A 15,804-nucleotide genomic window follows, 5' to 3' on the forward strand; every position below is an offset into this window, starting at 1 on the left:
GTGGGCTCTCTTTGAGGGGCTGTGGCTGAGGTGGGCTCTCTTTGAGGGGCAGTGGCTGAGGTGAGCTCTCTTTGAGGGGCTGTGGCTGAGGTGGGCTCTGAGGGGCTGTGGCTGAGGTGGGCTCTCTTTGAGGGGCTGTGGCTGAGGTGGGCTCTGAGGGGCTGTGGCTGAAGTGGGCTCTCTTTGAGGGGCTGTGGCTGAAGTGGGCTCTCTTTGAGGGGCTGTGGCTGAGGTGGGCTCTCTTTGAGGGGCTGTGGCTGAGGTGGGCTCTCTTTGAGGGGCTGTGGCTGAGGTGGGCTCTCTTTGAGGGGCTGTGGCTGAGGTGGGCTCTCTTTGAGGGGCTGTGGCTGAGGTGGGCTCTCTTTGAGGGGCTGTGGCTGAGGTGGGCTCTCTTTGAGGGGCTGTGGCTGAGGTGGGCTCTCTTTGAGGGGCTGTGACTTGATGCCATCGTTTTCCTGCTGAAGTCAGAGTAGATGCATTTCAGCTCTGTGTAAAAGCAGAGTCACAGGACTCTAGAGGTTGGAAGGGACCTCCAGAGATCATCAAGTCCAACCTCCCTGCCAAAGCAGGGTCCCATAGGGTAGTTCACACAGGAATGCATCCAGGTGGGGTTTGAAAGCCTCCAGAGGAGGAGACTCCACAACCTGCTCCAGTGCTCTGTCACTGTGAAGAAGCTTCTCCTCATGCTGAGTTGAAACCTTCTCTGTTCCAGTCAGTAGCTGTTGCTCCTTGTCTCATTGCTGCTGAGCAGTGAAGCGAGCTTGGCCCCAGCCACTTGACACCCACCCCCTCAGACATTTGTATACACTGATGAGATCTCCTCTCAGTCTTCACTTCTTCAGACTTCTTCAGTCTCTTGGTAGAGAGACCTGTGGAAAATTCCAAGGAATGCCTGAAAGGAGCCATTGTTTCACCAATCTCTTCAAGCTTACAGATCAGTCAGAAGGCACAATCCATGGGAAACTGAGCCTCTGCTAACAAGACTCTGCTCTTACACAGGAGAAAACTGGATATAAAGAACAAGCAATTGCTGCAAAGTTGGAGAAGAGGAGAAGTGGCTCCAGTCCTGCTGTCAAGCACTGACTCATCTTTTCTTGCTTCATACTAATCCGTTTTGGCTCCTGCTTTTTATTTTTTTGTTCATCTTGTGCCTGATAGTGGGATTAAAACAGGCTCTTTGTCTTCCACCAAACTTCAGCAAATGGCTTTTGCGAGCTGGGAGCAGGAGCAGGTGTCTCAGAGCTGCTTCCCAGGGTAACAAAAGGGCTCCGCGGAGAGGAAAGCCCACACGGGAGCTGATTTGCTGGGTCATGTTGTCTCTGGGGACACTCCTTCCTCCTTAGCCTCCTCAGGTGGGTGTGAGCAACTGACACGGAACTGAGCCAAGGTTCAGCCTTGGGTTGTCAACCTGCTCTGGCCGCTAGCAGCTGCTTGCCGGCAACATGATGGAAGAGATCTCCATTACGGTGGCCTACGATGCCCATGTCTTTAGCCAGCTATACGAGGAAGACTTTCTGGCCAATCTGGTGGCAGGCAGCAAACCCAAAGCTATGGTAGGTGTTGGCTTTTGCTCCTTTGGTAGTAGTACTGGTGAAGGTTCTGCTCTGCCCAGTAACTCAGTGCCTCTGTTAAAAGCTAGTATTGATCTTCTCTCTTCTAGTGCTGTGGTCGAGTTGATTGGGCAGGGCTGGGTGCTAGGTTGGGCTGGATGAGCTTGGAGGTCACAGTATCATCAGGGTTGGAAGAGACCTCACAGATCATCAAGTCCAACCCTTTACCACAGAGCTCAAGGCTAGACCATGGCACCAAGTGCCACGTCCAATCCTGCCTTGAACAGCCCCAGGGACGGCGACTCCACCACCTCCCCGGGCAGCCCATTCCAGTGTCCAATGACTCTCTCAGGGAAGAACTTTCTCCTCACCTCCAGCCTAAATCTCCCCTGGCACAGCCTGAGGCTGTGTCCTCTCGTTCTGGTGCTGGCCACCTGAGAGAAGAGAGCAACCTCCTCCTGGCCACAACCACCCTTCAGGTAGTTGTAGACAGTTTTGTTCTTTCTTTTCTATCACTTCATCCTCTCTTCCAACCTGGACGATTCTATGAAAGGCTGAAGGACTTGGGTGTTTTTTTTTTAGCCTAGAGAGGGCTGAGGAGGGATCTTATCAATACATATAAACTCTTAAAGGGTGAGTGTCATGAGGACTAGGTCAGTCTTTTTTCATCTTTGCTGGTGGAAGATCAAAATTCCAACCTGGATGATTCTGTGAGTCTCTTTTTATTACTTTCTGTCAGAAATTTGCCTCTTTGCATCCTCACAATTTAATTGCTTTCAGAAGGAAATGATTAACTAATCATGCAGGGTCAGGTGGAAGCAGTTAATAGGGCAGAAGCCAGGGAGAGACACCCACTGCCTTATCTGTGTTTGTGTCTTTGCATTTATATGTCTCAGCAAAGCTACAGGTGAAATAGACATCACTTGAATTTCCCTTTTCACAGCCAATGAGCTGTTTTTTTCCTCATTAAAATATTCCAGTTAGCCTCAAACCAGCACATACCCTCATTCCTTTTGTGATGGATTGGACTGGATGACCTTGTGTGATGGTTTGGGTGTTCCAGGTGGGGGTTGGTCTCTTCTCCCAGACAACCAGCAATAGAACAAGGGGACACAGTCTCAAGTTGTGCAGGGGGAAGTATAGGCTGGATGTTAGGAGGAAGTTCTTCACAGAGAGAGTGATTGGCATTGGAATGGGCTGCCCAGGGAGGTGGTGGAGGCACCGTCCCTGGAGGTGTTCAGGAAGAGACTGGATGAGGCACTTAGTGCCATGGTCTGGTTGACTGGATAGGGCTAGGGGATAGGTTGGCCTGGATGAGCTTGGAGGTCTCTTCCAATCTGGTTGATTCTATGATTCTACCTGCCCCCCCCCCCACACACACTTTGAAAAGTTACCCAGACTAGACTCAGCTGAGCTGGGGATTGAATGAAGCTTTATACTGACAGCTTACAACAATATCCAAGCAGGTATTTACAATATAGACAAGTTTAAAAGGTAATAGAGAAACACAGCAGCCCTCCCAGAAACCTGAGTCCCCAGGAGGGGCTCCCAACCACCCTTCCACCTTCCTCCCACCCCTCTACCTTACCTCAGACTTTGCCTTATGCCTGCAGCACAGCCCTGTGAGGAGAGGCTGAGGGAGCTGGGGGTGTGCAGCCTGCAGAAGAGGAGGCTCAGGGCAGAGCTCATTGCTGTCTGCAACTACCTGAAGGGAGGCTGTAGCCAGGTGGGGTTGGGCTCTGCTGCCAGGCAACCAGCAACAGAAGAAGGGGACAGGGTCTGAAGTTGTGTCAGGGGAGGTCTAGGCTGGATGTTGTTAGGAAGTTGTTGGCAGAGAGAGTGATTGGCATTGGAATGGGCTGCCCAGGGAGGTGGTGGAGTCACTGTGCCTGGAGGTGTTGAAGCCAAGCCTGGCTGAGGCACTTAGTGCCATGGTCTGGTTGCTTGGCCAGGGCTGGGTGCTAGGTTGGCCTGGCTGAGCTTGGAGGTCTCTTCCAACCAGGTTGATTCTATGATTCTGTTTACCTGTGAGAAGAGACCTGCAGCAGCCTCTCCACAGCATCCTTTCAGGTAGCTGTAGACAGCCACAAGGTCTCCCTCAGCCTCCTCTTTTCCAAACTGACCAGCCCCAGCTGCCTCAGTCACTTCTGAGATTTATTCTCCAGGTTTAAATCTTCCCTGGTGACCTTGGGAAGGTTGCTTTCTCCTACCCTAGTGCATCCCAGTGCTCCCCTGAGCTGTTCTGCTACAGCCTGGCTCTGATGGCTGAGTGCCATTTCCCTCTCTGCAGAGCTGGTCTGTTATCTCCTACTCTTCTCCCTGTGCCCGTGGTTGTTCCCAGCTCCACAGCCCTGTCTATCACCTCCTGAGCTGATGCAGCTGCTTGCAGAGCTGTGTTATCAGTGGTACTGTTACAACTGAACTGTATTTATCTCTAAAATGAGCCTGTTTTGAGGAATCCTTTTGGCCAGCATGCTCTTGAGCAGGGAGCAAGAGGGAGAGAGCTGTGGAGGAAGAGACAGAGCTCTTAGGTCAGCAGGAGGGACATGCATCTGCTGGAGCAGTTGCAGAGGTCAGAAGGATGATCAGAGGGCTGGAGCACCTGCCCCATGGAGACAGGCTGAGAGACCTGAGGCTGTCCAACCTCAAGAAGAGAAGGCTCTGAGGAGGCCTTAGAGCAGCCTTCCAGTACCTGAAGGGGGCCTAGAAGAAAGCTGGGGAAGGGCTTATAGTGACAGGGTGAGGGGGACTGGACTGCTGCTGGAGGAGGGCAGATGTAGACTGCATATTGGGAATAAATACAGTGAGGGTGGTGAGACACTGGAAGGTTGCTCAGGGAGGTCATGGATGAGCACCCTGGAGGTGTTCAGGGCCAGGTTGGATGAGGCCTTGAGCAGCCTGGCCTAGAGGGAGGTGTCCCTGCCCATGGCAGTTGGAACTGGATGATCTTTAAACTCCTTTCCAAACTAAACCACTCTGTGAATGGATTTGCTTTCACACCATGTGCCTCCCATTCCTTCATCCCTTGTTCCTCCTAGAAAGCAGAAAAGCTTCCAAGCTTCTGGAAAAGTCCAAATAGTGCTTTCTTGGGACTGCTCTCATCTCACTATGTGACTTACCCCTAGCTGGAGATCAGCTGTTTTGTGCTGCAGTTGAGCCCTGCTTAGGTTTGATGTGAAGTCAGCACAGTGCTGTGGTTGCTTCCAGAAACACAGATGTGTGTGTGCAGGTTTGTGCTTCTCCTTGTTCTTCACTGCTCCTTCTGTCCCTGTGCCATTAGAGATTTTATGACAGGAGACTGCATTTTCTACTTCCAGGCCACTGATGTGATGTTTGATGGCACTGGAGCCTTTATGAGTCCCAGCAGACACCCTTTAGGATGTCATTAACCCCAAATGAAAGATGCCATTGAATAATGATTCTCTTTGACAATGGCTTTTTGACCCATTTCCTAAGCTGCTTAATTCATACTTTATGGCTGTCAGATGCTCCTCCTGGGGGGGTGTGGGTGTGAAAAATAGCCTGTCATCTGGCAGCAAATCCAGTTGTAGAGAAGAGTGCTTTGGCTGTAAACTTCCATCAGTCAGAACTGTAGATGAAGATGTGGCCTGTAGTGCACAAGATCACACTGGTGTGGAACCAGTGACATGCCAGCAGTAGCTGTCAGCTCTGCAGAGCATGTGAGTGGGGTTCTGGGTTGCAGCTAACCAGACCAAGTCTTCCAGATGGTTTGTTTTGTGTGTCTGAGATGCTGATGACACAGGACTGTCTTCTGGCCTCAAAGCGAATCTCTGCTGTGCTCAAGGAGTTACACAAACTGAACCCTGGGGGATGGAAGGTCTCATCTGCTGCTTCTGGCACTGCTTCTGCTCTGCATGGGAACCTGCAGCTGGGGACATCCCCTCCCCACAGCAGCCTTGTCTGTGCAGGTTTGGGAATCATAGAATCCAACCAGGTTGGAAGAGACCTCCAAGCTCAGCCAGCCCAACCTAGCACCCAGCCCTGGCCAATCAACCAGACCATGGCACTAAGTGTCCCAGCCAGGCTTGGCTTCAACACCTCCAGGCACAGCAACTCCACCACCTCCCTGGGCAGCCCATTCCAATGCCAATCACTCTCTCTGACAACAACTTCCTCCCAACATCCAGCCTAGACCTTCCCTGCCATAACTTGAGACTCTGTCCCCTTCTTCTGTTGCTGGTTGCCTGGCAGCAGAGCCCAACCCCACCTGGCTACAGCCTCCCTGCAGGTAGCTGTAGACAGCAATGAGCTCTGCCCTGAGCCTCCTCTGCTGCAGGCTGCACACCCCCAGCTCCCTCAGCCTCTCCTCATAGGGTTTGATAGAAGTTTGTGTTAGAATCATAAAAGCAGACAGGTTGGAAAAGACCTCCGAGGCTGTTCAGCCTGGAGAAGAGATGGCTCTGGGGAGACCTCTTAGCTACCTTTCAATATCTAAAGGGGACCTTCAGGAAAGCTGGGGAGGGACTTTTTGGAGGGACTCGTAGTGAAAGGGCAAGGTGCTGTGGTTTGAAACTGGAGCAGGAGAGATTTAGGTCAGACATTAGCAGGAAGCTCTTTACAGTGAGTGGTGAAATGCTGGAACAGAGGCTGCCCAGGGGTGCGGTTGAGGCTTTGACCCTGGAGACATTCAAGATCAAACTGAATATATAGCCCTGGGCAGCCTGATCTAGTTGCAGGTGTCCCTGCTGACTGCAGGGGGGTTGGCCAAGATGACCTTTGAGGGTCCCTTCCAACCCAGTCTGTGAATCTTTGCCACAAAGCAGAACAATCCTTCCCTTGAACCTTTTGGGGTGGGTTTTCTTTTGCAGTCATAGAATCAGTCAGGGTTGGAAGGGACCACAAGGATCATCTAGTTCCAACCCCCCTAGATCAGGCTGGCCAGAGCCTCATCCAGCCTGGCCTTAAACAGCTCCAGAGACAGGGCCTCAACCACCTCCCTGGGCAACCCATTCCAGGTGCATATTCCCCAGTCAGTATCTGTGCTTTTCACTCACAAATTCAGTCCTGAGAACAAACCTACACAAGGATGTTCAGAACTACAGCTGAAGCAATCTGGATTCCATTCTCTCCTCCTGTGTTGCTGCACAGCAAGCCTCATTCAGTATCTCTGGGTCTCAGCTCTCACTTTGACATAGTTAATGCATTGCTGAGTTTAAGCAGATCTCTGACCAGCAGAGCTGTGGAAGAGGTCTGCGTTCTGCCAGGTTCAGCAGGTTTAGATGAATGGAAATACATCCTGGAGATTAAAATCTGACAGGAGGATCTGGTGTTGGAAATCATCCAGCATCACTGACTGGGGCCACTGCCATTTTGGATCACAGTAAACTGTGATCCATGTTTTGCAACCTGCCTTTCTCTCCTTTTAATCCATTCCTGAGAGGGAACTGAGATTTTTTTTGATAATGGACTGGTGTGGAAGAGTCAAATAAAGATTAGAATTCACAGCAGAAGCTGGGGTCCTTTGCCTCCAGCCAGCTTTCAAATTGGATTTGTGTTCTCCTGAAGACTCTCATCAGGAGGTCTTACACTGACAGAGCTGGCAGCAAAGGAGACTTGATGCAGGAAGGAGACTCTCCCCCAGCAAGGAAGGGATTCTTTGGTGTGCAGCAAGCTGCTTTGCTGGTATGAAAGGAGCATCTCTGTCAGGGTGATTTTTCCCAGACAGGAGGTGGAGAGATGCTGGTCTGCAGTAGGCACCCAGGCAGACACTCAGCAGACAATCTCTGACACAACACAGGTTTCCAAGGAATTTGAGGGAACATCATCTTCCTGCAGACAGATGATTAAACCAGCATCTGGTGTTCAGGACCTTTATTGTAGTGTGTGCAACAGATGAGCTGGAGAATAACAACAACACAGACCCACCTTTATTCATAGCAATGAGAGCCAGGGGGTAGAGCTGCCAGCTTGCCCTAAACCACGCTGCCCACCAGGGTATGTGGCAATACCTATGGTAAGGGAGATCTGATTTCTGTTTCAGAGCATGCTGCTCAAGAAAGAGAATTTATTACACCTGTGTACATCTGTTTCCAGACCCAAAGGGGCTCAAGGTGAACCAGTTAATCATAGAGTCAACCAGGTTGGAAGAGAGCTCCAAGCTCAGCCAGCCCAACCTAGCACCCAGCCCTGGCCAATCAACCAGACCATGGCACTAAGTACCACAGCCAGGCTTGGCTTCAACACCTCCAGGGACAGCAACTCCACCACCTCCCTGGGCAGCCCATTCCAATGCCAATCACTCTCTCTGCCAACAACTTCCTCCTAACATCCAGCCTGGACCTCCCCTGGCACAACTTGAGACTCTGTCTCCTTGTTCTGTTGCTGGTTGTATATTGCCTGCTGGTGTTTCTAGCCCTTATGCTGCTGTTACCTGTAGGCATTCTTCCATCTGTAAGGCCTCAGAAGTGGCACAAAGCTGCTATCTTATTTTAAACCCACTTGTTATTAATATCAGGTCGTTGTCCCTGCAGGGCCAGAGTCTCAAGCTGTGCCAGGGGAGGTCTAGGCTGGATGTTAGGAGGAAGTTGTTGTCAGAGAGAGTGATTGGCATTGGAATGGGCTGCCCAGGGAGGTGGTGGAGTCACTGTGCATGGAGGTGTTGAAGCAAAGCCTGGCTGAGGCACTTAGTGCCATGGTCTGGTTGATTGGCCAGGGCTGGGTGCTAGGTTGGGCTGGCTGAGCTTGGGGCTCTCTTCCAATCTGGCTGATTCTATGTCTGAGAGGCTGCTTCACAAAAGCATTCTGATCACTGTGTCCCCACACCAGGGGTTAGCCAGTGTTCAATGAGGCTTCTGTGTGTTTTGGAGGGGAAGATGTTTGGATCCTGAATGTGATGCTGCTGTAGCTAGGGCAAGCGCTGCTGCAGGCTGTTCCATTTGATTGCTGACCTGTGGTGAGACAGCTTCTTATCAGTGAGCCCTTTACCACAAGGTGATAACAGGAGAAATGGGAATTCTTCAAGCTCTGTTCCAGCTTGTGAATTTTCTTTAGGTAGCTGCTGATTTCAATCCCTACATTTTCTTCTGCACCTGAATGCTGCAGATTTTCCTCCCTGCAGACTGCCCAGCACAAATGGAGTATTGTGAGAAGTGATGATTTGGCCTTTTCCCTCTCAGATTTGCTGCTTGTGGCTGATGCCTCACTGGAAATTGAGTTGCTCAGATTGTGTTGCATGGTATCTAAATACAACATCCCACTAGCACTCTCCAAAGCCTAATCCAAGAGACAGGTCTGTTGTGTCAGCTCTGGGTTTCATAGTATCAAAGTATCATCAGGGTTGGAAGAGACCTCACAGATCATCAAGTCCAACCCTTTACCACAGAGCTCAAGGCCAGACCATGGCACCAAGTGCCACGTCCAATCCTGCCTTGAACAGCTCCAGGGATGGCGACTCCACCACCTCCCTGGGCAGCCCATTCCAGTGTCCAATGACTCTCTCAGGGAAGAACTTTCTCCTCACCTCCAGCCTAAATCTCCCCTGGCACAGCCTGAGGCTGTGTCCTCTTGTTCTGGCGCTGGCCACCTGAGAGAAGAGAGCAACCTCCTCCTGGCCACAACCACCCTTCAGGTAGTTGTAGACAGTTTTGTTCTTTCTTTTCTATCACTTCATCCTCCCAAAAGAGCAATGAGTTGCTTGTCTGCTCCTGAGTCTTGGTCCCAGTGAGAGATACTGCAGGATATTTCTTCATGCCTTTTAAAGATGATACAGTTCATAGATTCATAGAATGCTTTGGCTTGGAGACACCTTAAAGATCATCTAGTTCCAGCCTCCCTGTGGTGGGGTTATCCATAGCACTGACTGTACAAATGCAGGAGAGCACTGAGTGTTTTCCTGGGGTTTTGTTACATTAATCATAGTATCATAGAACGGTTTGGGGACAGAGTGGCTGAGAGCAGCCAGGCAGAGGGACCTGGGGGTATTGGTAGAGAGTAGGCTGAAGATGAGGCAGCAGTGTGCCCAGGTGGGCAGCAGAGCCAGTGGCATCCTGGGCTGGCTCAGGAGCAGTGTGGGCAGCAGGACAAGGGAAGTTCTTCTGCCCCTGTGCTCAGCACTGCTCAGGCCACAGCTTGAGTGCTGTGTCCAGTTCTGGTCTCCTCAATTCAAGAGAGATGTTGAGGTGCTGGAAGGTGTCCAGAGAAGGGCAGCGAGGCTGGTGAGGGGCCTGGAGCACAGCCCTGTGAGGAGAGGCTGAGGGAGCTGGGGGTGTGCAACCTGCAGCAGAGGAGGCTCAGGACAGAGCTCATTGCTGTCTGCAGCTACCTGAAGGGAGGCTGTAGCCAGGTGGGGTTGGGCTCTGCTGCCAGGCAAGCAGCAACAGAACAAGGGAATACAGCCTCAAGTTGTGCCAGGGGAGGTCTAGGCTGGATGTTAGGAGGAAGTTGTTGTCAGAGAGAGTGATTGGCATTGGAATGGGCTGCCCAGGGAGGTGGTGGAGTTGATGTCCCTGGAGGTATTGCAGCAAAGCCTGGCTGGGGCACTTAGTGCCATGGTCTGGTTGCTTGGCCAGGACTGGGTAATAGATCTGTCTGGGTGATCTTGGAGGTCTCTTCCTATCTGGTTGATTCTATGATTCCATGAAGGGACCTTTACAGGTCATTTAGTTCCAGCCTCCCTGTGGTGGAGTTATCCATAGCACTGACTGCACAAATGCAGGAGAGCACTGAGTGTTCTCCTGGGGTTTTGTTACATTATTCATAGTATCATAGAATGGTTTGGTTGGAAGGGACCTTAAAGATCATCTAGTTCCAACTCCTCTGCCATGGGCAGGGACACCTTCCACTAGACCAAGTTGCTCAAGGCCTCATCCAACCTGGTCTTGAACACCTCCAGGGAGAGGGCATCCATGACCTTAAAGATGTTAAGGCCTTCAATTGGCCTGATAAAGTGTTTCAAGAGCTCTGTTATGCTTTCTTGAACCTGCTGCAGTTGTCTTTGCAATATGAACTACTAAGTGGAACAAATTGATGCAACAACTTTGAGTGTGATCTCCAATTTGTGTCACTAAACTGCTTGAGGTGCTTTTCAGTGCTTACAGCCTTCATATGACACACTTAGCAGAACCAAGCATCATTTGGAAATTAACTTGCTTTTAATGTTGGTTTAAATCATTATGTGAAGAAAATTAAGCATGCAGTAATGTAACTGGGATCTCCTCAGGACGGGCACATGCAGCAGCAGCTTGTGAGAGCCTCTTGCAGCTCCCTGGCTGTGTGAAAGGGCAGGGCCAAGCCTGAGTGTCCTCAAGTGGAGCTCAGGCTGGTTCCATCACCTCTGAGCTGGGCTCTCAGCTGTCACACACGCTCAGAAATGGTCTCTCTCTGCAGCAGTGGGGACTGTCTGGCCTCCTCCTGGGGCTTGCAGTCTGGGATGTGTGTGATGGATGGATCAAAGGGAAGCTGGGCTGCAGCCAGTGTCTGCAGTTGCTATCAGCGCTCACCCAAAGCAAGCTCAGGGTCTCCCCACGTCAGTCACCAGCACATAGTGTAACCAAGTGTTTGCAGGGATGCAAGTCCCTAGCCTCAGTCTTGAAATAGCAAGCAAACACAGCACAGGTGAAAGAGAAAACGAGGTCACTGCCTCCAAAGGAAGCAAAAGGAAAGCTCTGAACAGTTTGTGAATTGGCTTTTTTTTCCTTTTATTTTTTCTTCTCCCAACACTGAGGTGAGAAGTGGAAAAGCAAAACCAATATAAAGAGAGCAGAGATCACAGAATACTGTGAGTGTGATGGGACAATGTATTTATGCAGGGCTAGATAGAGAAAAGAAGTGAAAATCTGGGAGAGAGATGCTCTGCTCAATCTGGCATCCTGGCAGTGCTGGAAATTAGAAACCAGGTAATGGGATTTTGTGTCTGGATCATCCCCTGGCTGTCTTCAGTATGTTTAGGAAATCATTTTACATCTCTACTTCCATTTCCTTGGCTGTCAAGTGAACATAATGATAACTACCTCTTCTGAGTGCTTGGGCTTCATTAGAGCCCTCCTTTGGAGGGAGGAGTCACAGCTGTGTGGTTTATGAATCCAGCACAGCCAGGCTGAACTGTTGAATTGCAGGAGGAGGGAGAGATCCCCTGAAGCTGAGCAGATGGATCATAGAATGGTTTAGGTTGGAAGGGACCTCAAGGATCAGCCAGTTCCATGGGCAGGGACACTTCCCACTAGAACAGGTTGCTCGAGGCCTCTTCCAGCCTTGAATGCCTACAGGGAGGGAGCAGCCACAGCCTCCCTGGGCACCCTGTGCCAGTGTCTCACCACCCTCACTGCAAAGAACCCTTTCCTAACATCTACTTTGAATCTCCCCTCTGCCAGTTCAAACCCATTCCCCCTTGCCCTGTCATTACCAGACCTTGTCAGTAGTCCCTCCCCAGCCCTCCTGTAGCTCCCTTCAGATCCTGGAAGGCCACTCCAAGGTCTCCTCGAAGCCTTCTCTTCTCCAGGCTGCACAGTCCAACTCTCTCAGCCTGTCCTCACAGCAGAGCTGCTGCAGCTCTCTCAGCATCTTCGTGGCCTCCTTTGGACTGGCTCTAACAGTTCCATGTTCTTCTTGTGTTGGGGGCTGCAGAACTGCACACAGGACTCTCCAGGTGTGGTCTGAGGAGAGCAGAATAAAGGGGCAGAATCCCTTCCCTTGCCTTGCTGCCCACACTGCTCTTGCTGCAGCCCAGCACACACTTACTGTCTGGGCTGCACTCACACTGCAGCTTCAGAGAATCAGTCAGGGTTGGAAGGGACCACAAGGAGCAGCCAGTTCCAACCCCCCTGCTGTGGCCAGGGACACCCTACCCTAGATCAGGCTGCCCACAGCCTCAGCCATTCTGGCCTTAAACACCTCTAGGGACGAGGCCTCAACCACCTCCTTGGGCAACCCATTCCAGCCTCTCACCACTCTCATGCTCAACAACTTCATCCTCATGGCCACTCAGTCTCCCCACCTGCAACTTTTCTCCCTTCCCCCCAGTCCTGGCACTCCCTGACAGCCTGAAAAGTCCCTCCCCAGCTTTTTTGTAGCCCCCTTCAGATCCTGGAAGGCCACAAGAAGTCACCTGGGAGCCTCCTCTGCTCCAGCCTGCACAGCCCCAACTCTGTGCTCACAGCAGAGCTGCTGCATCCCTCTGAGCATCCTCCTGGCCCTTCTCTGCATGTGCTCCAGCATCTCCACATCCCTCTTGTAGTAGGAGCTCCAGAATTGGATGCAGCAAGATCCCTGCTTCTTGAACTGGGGAGGATTCTAGGTGTGGTCTCATCAGGGCAAAGCAGAGGGGGAGGAGAACTTCCCCAGACCTGCTGGACACATTTCTCTTAACGCACCCTAGGATACACATTGGTAAGAATGGTTGGTGGGAGGAGTTCCTAGGCATGAAGAAATGAGTGTGAATTGTCTGTGAAGGGAAGGAGGTGGAGAGAAGTTAAGCAGCTGACTTGTTCTCCCCTGCTCATTATAAGAGATTTTGATGTGTTAAGATTAGTTTCTGGTGATGAAGTGCATGTTAAAATCTGCCTCCTCTAGATACCAAATACAAGATGAAAGCAGAGAGAGAAGGCTGCTCTTAATAAAATAACCTCTGACAAATGAGCACGGAGAGCTGCAGGCTGCTGGGTGTGAGGCTGTTACCAAGAAGCAGCACTCAGCTCTTGTTACACAGGCTCAGCCTGGCAAGGGGGCAGCTGTGGCACAGTGCTCAGCATAGGCACTGGGTCACAGCACTGCTTTTTACCCCATTTGCTCTCTTGGCAAGAGCTACTTAGCCAGGTAATGATCCTGTGCTGGTTTTGCCCCTGCCTCTGGACTGCAGAGAGAAGTGTGACTTTTCATTCTTACAGGTCTTACAGTGTCAGAGAAAAGGGGGATGCTGCTCTAGGCAGCATGAGGCCCCTGGTGGGTCTTTGGGAGGGTCAGTGGAGACAGTCCCTAGCAAAACTTGTTTAAACACAAGGAGTTCCCCTGCACATGGGAGAACTGCTGGCAGCAGTAGGATAATGACTCTGCAATTTTTAGCTTTCAACATTTTTCTCTCTCTGTTTACACCAAAAACTAATCTGTCTTGCATCTCCTGCTCTTTCAGACAGCAGGGTTCTTGCTCAAATATTTACAGAACCACAGAAGTAGAGAATTATTTTGGTTGGAAAAAGCCTTTAATGTCATTGAGACAAACAGTTCTCTAAGTCTACCAATCCTGATGCTAAACCATGTCCCTCAGCAACACATCTGTGTCTTTTAAACACCTCCGGAGATGAGGATTCAACCACCTCCCTGGGGAGCCTATTCCAGTGTTTGAGAAACCTTTCAGTGAAGAAGTTTCTTCTAATATCCAACCTAAATCTCTCCCAGTGCAGCTTGAGGCCATTTTCTCTTGTGCTATCACTTGTTACTAAAGAGAAGAGACCAACATCCACCTTTCAAGGAGTAGTAGAGAGCCAGGAGGTCTCCCTTCTGCCTCCTCATCTTCAGACTAAACAACCCAAGTTCCCTCAGCCATTCCTCATAAGACCTGTTCTGCAGACCCCAGGGATCAGTCTTCAGATGTTTTAGAATCATGGAATCAACCAGGTTGGAAGAGACCTCCAAGCTCAGCCAGGCCAACCTAGCACCCAGCCCTGGCCAATCAACCAGACCATGGCACTAAGTGCCCCAGCCAGGCTTGGCTTCAACACCTCCAGGGATGGTGACTCCACCACCTCCCTGGGCAGCCCATTCCAATGCCAATCACTCTCTCTGCCAACAACTTCCTCCTAACATCCAGCCTAGACCTGCCCAGGCACAGCTTGAGGCTGTGTCCCCTTCTTCTGTTGCTGCTTGCCTGGCAGCAGAGCCCAACCCCACCTGGCTACAGCCTCCCTTCAGGTAGCTGTAGATAGCAATGAGGTCAGCCCTGAGCCTCCTCTTCTGCAGGCTGCACACCCCCAGCTCCCTCAGCCTCTCCTCATAGGATTTGTGCTCCAGGCCCCTCACCAGCTTTGTTGCCCTTCTCTGGACATGTTCCAGCACCTCAACATCTTTCTTGAATCCTCAACAGTTTCAAGCTGCAGCTAAGACAGAACAGCCTGGGTGTTCACCTTGAATGTTGCTCAGCCAAAACAGAGAAAAACCTCTCTGATTTCATAAATTTCATTTGTTTGTTTTTTTTTTTCCTGTTAAATGTCATCAAAGTGAAGTTCTCTTATATGTTTGTACAGAGTGCTTCATGTTTGTGCTCTTTTTTCTTTCCATTCTCTGGAGAGGTTGGTTTAAGATCTCATTATCAGCTGGGGACACCATTGCTCCCTGTGTGCTGTGTTTTGCAGATCAGGGGTTTCTTGTTTTCCACCAGTAACTCCCAGAGACGTCTGCAGCAGCAGCAAGCACATGCTTGGTCCTTTCTTGTACTGCAGAGGAAGGAGGCATTGGGCTGGAAACAATAAAGGGAAACCACCACCAAGCTACTTGTAAACACATCTTTCTGCTCACTGGCAGTGATTTTTTACCCTAAGGCAAGGTGAGAGTGGCATGTCCTTCACACCAGGAGTCAGCTAGACATGATCAATACAAGCAAGAGGAACAGAGAGAGACAGAACAGACCCAGGAAAAGCCTGGGTTTACAAGTCATGATGGTACATGGTCATAGGGATCCTTCCAGCTGCCAGAAGGTGACCCCACACTTGTGCAGTGGGGACAGAGCAACACTATCAGAGGTCCCCAGAGAGAGATGGCCTCACTGATACAGTACTGTGTATGCAGTTAAGAGGAGGAAGTGAGGCAGAGGCTCTCCATGCTCCGTTGAAGGGAATCCAGGTGTTGTTTGTGTGCTGTGTTTGAAGCTGAAGCTGTGTTTCCCCAGAACCAAGCTGCCTGGCAATTGACCTTTCAGCTTTGCCTGTGGTTTCTGTGTTTCCCTGCCACAGCTAGCACTGCATCGTCCCCACCTTTGCCTGGCAGTGGTCACAAGCTGTAATTTAGACATCAATACTCTTTCAGCTGTAAACCTATTGCTTGGATCTTGTTCAGGAATTGCCCAGTCCTGTTGCAGGAGCACTCCTTTCATCTCACTTGTAACAGTTCTACTGCTAAGGCATTCTTCTGGTGAATTATACACATCAAGGTGTGTGTTCCTCTTCCCTCTCTCCTCACTCATGGTGTTCACAGAATCACAGAATCAGCCAGGTTGGAAGAGACCTCCAAGCTCATCCAGTCCAACCTAGCACCCAGCCCTAGCCAGTCAACCAGACCATGGCACTAAGTGCCTCAGCCAGGCTATTCC

The 15,804-nt window shown here is 50.8% G+C and overlaps 1 protein-coding gene across 8 annotated transcripts in view; it reads left to right on the top strand.

The window, feature by feature from the left end:
• RABGAP1L (RAB GTPase activating protein 1 like) overlaps positions 1 to 15,804 on the top strand; it is a 302,720-nt gene that overhangs the window by 271,844 nt on the left and 15,072 nt on the right. The window contains exon 1 of one of the 8 annotated variants that reach the window (XM_064148108.1): positions 1,223 to 1,553. The exons of the other annotated variants lie outside the window; for them this stretch is intronic. Coding sequence (XP_064004178.1) covers positions 1,443 to 1,553 — 111 coding nt within the window. The 5' untranslated portion in view covers positions 1,223 to 1,442. Of the gene's footprint in view, positions 1 to 1,222; positions 1,554 to 15,804 lie in introns of those variants that run through there. 8 annotated transcript variants of the gene reach the window in all.

Source organism: Pogoniulus pusillus, chromosome 8 (genome assembly GCF_015220805.1).
Source record: "Pogoniulus pusillus isolate bPogPus1 chromosome 8, bPogPus1.pri, whole genome shotgun sequence".
NCBI classification, from domain to species: domain Eukaryota; kingdom Metazoa; phylum Chordata; class Aves; order Piciformes; family Lybiidae; genus Pogoniulus; species Pogoniulus pusillus.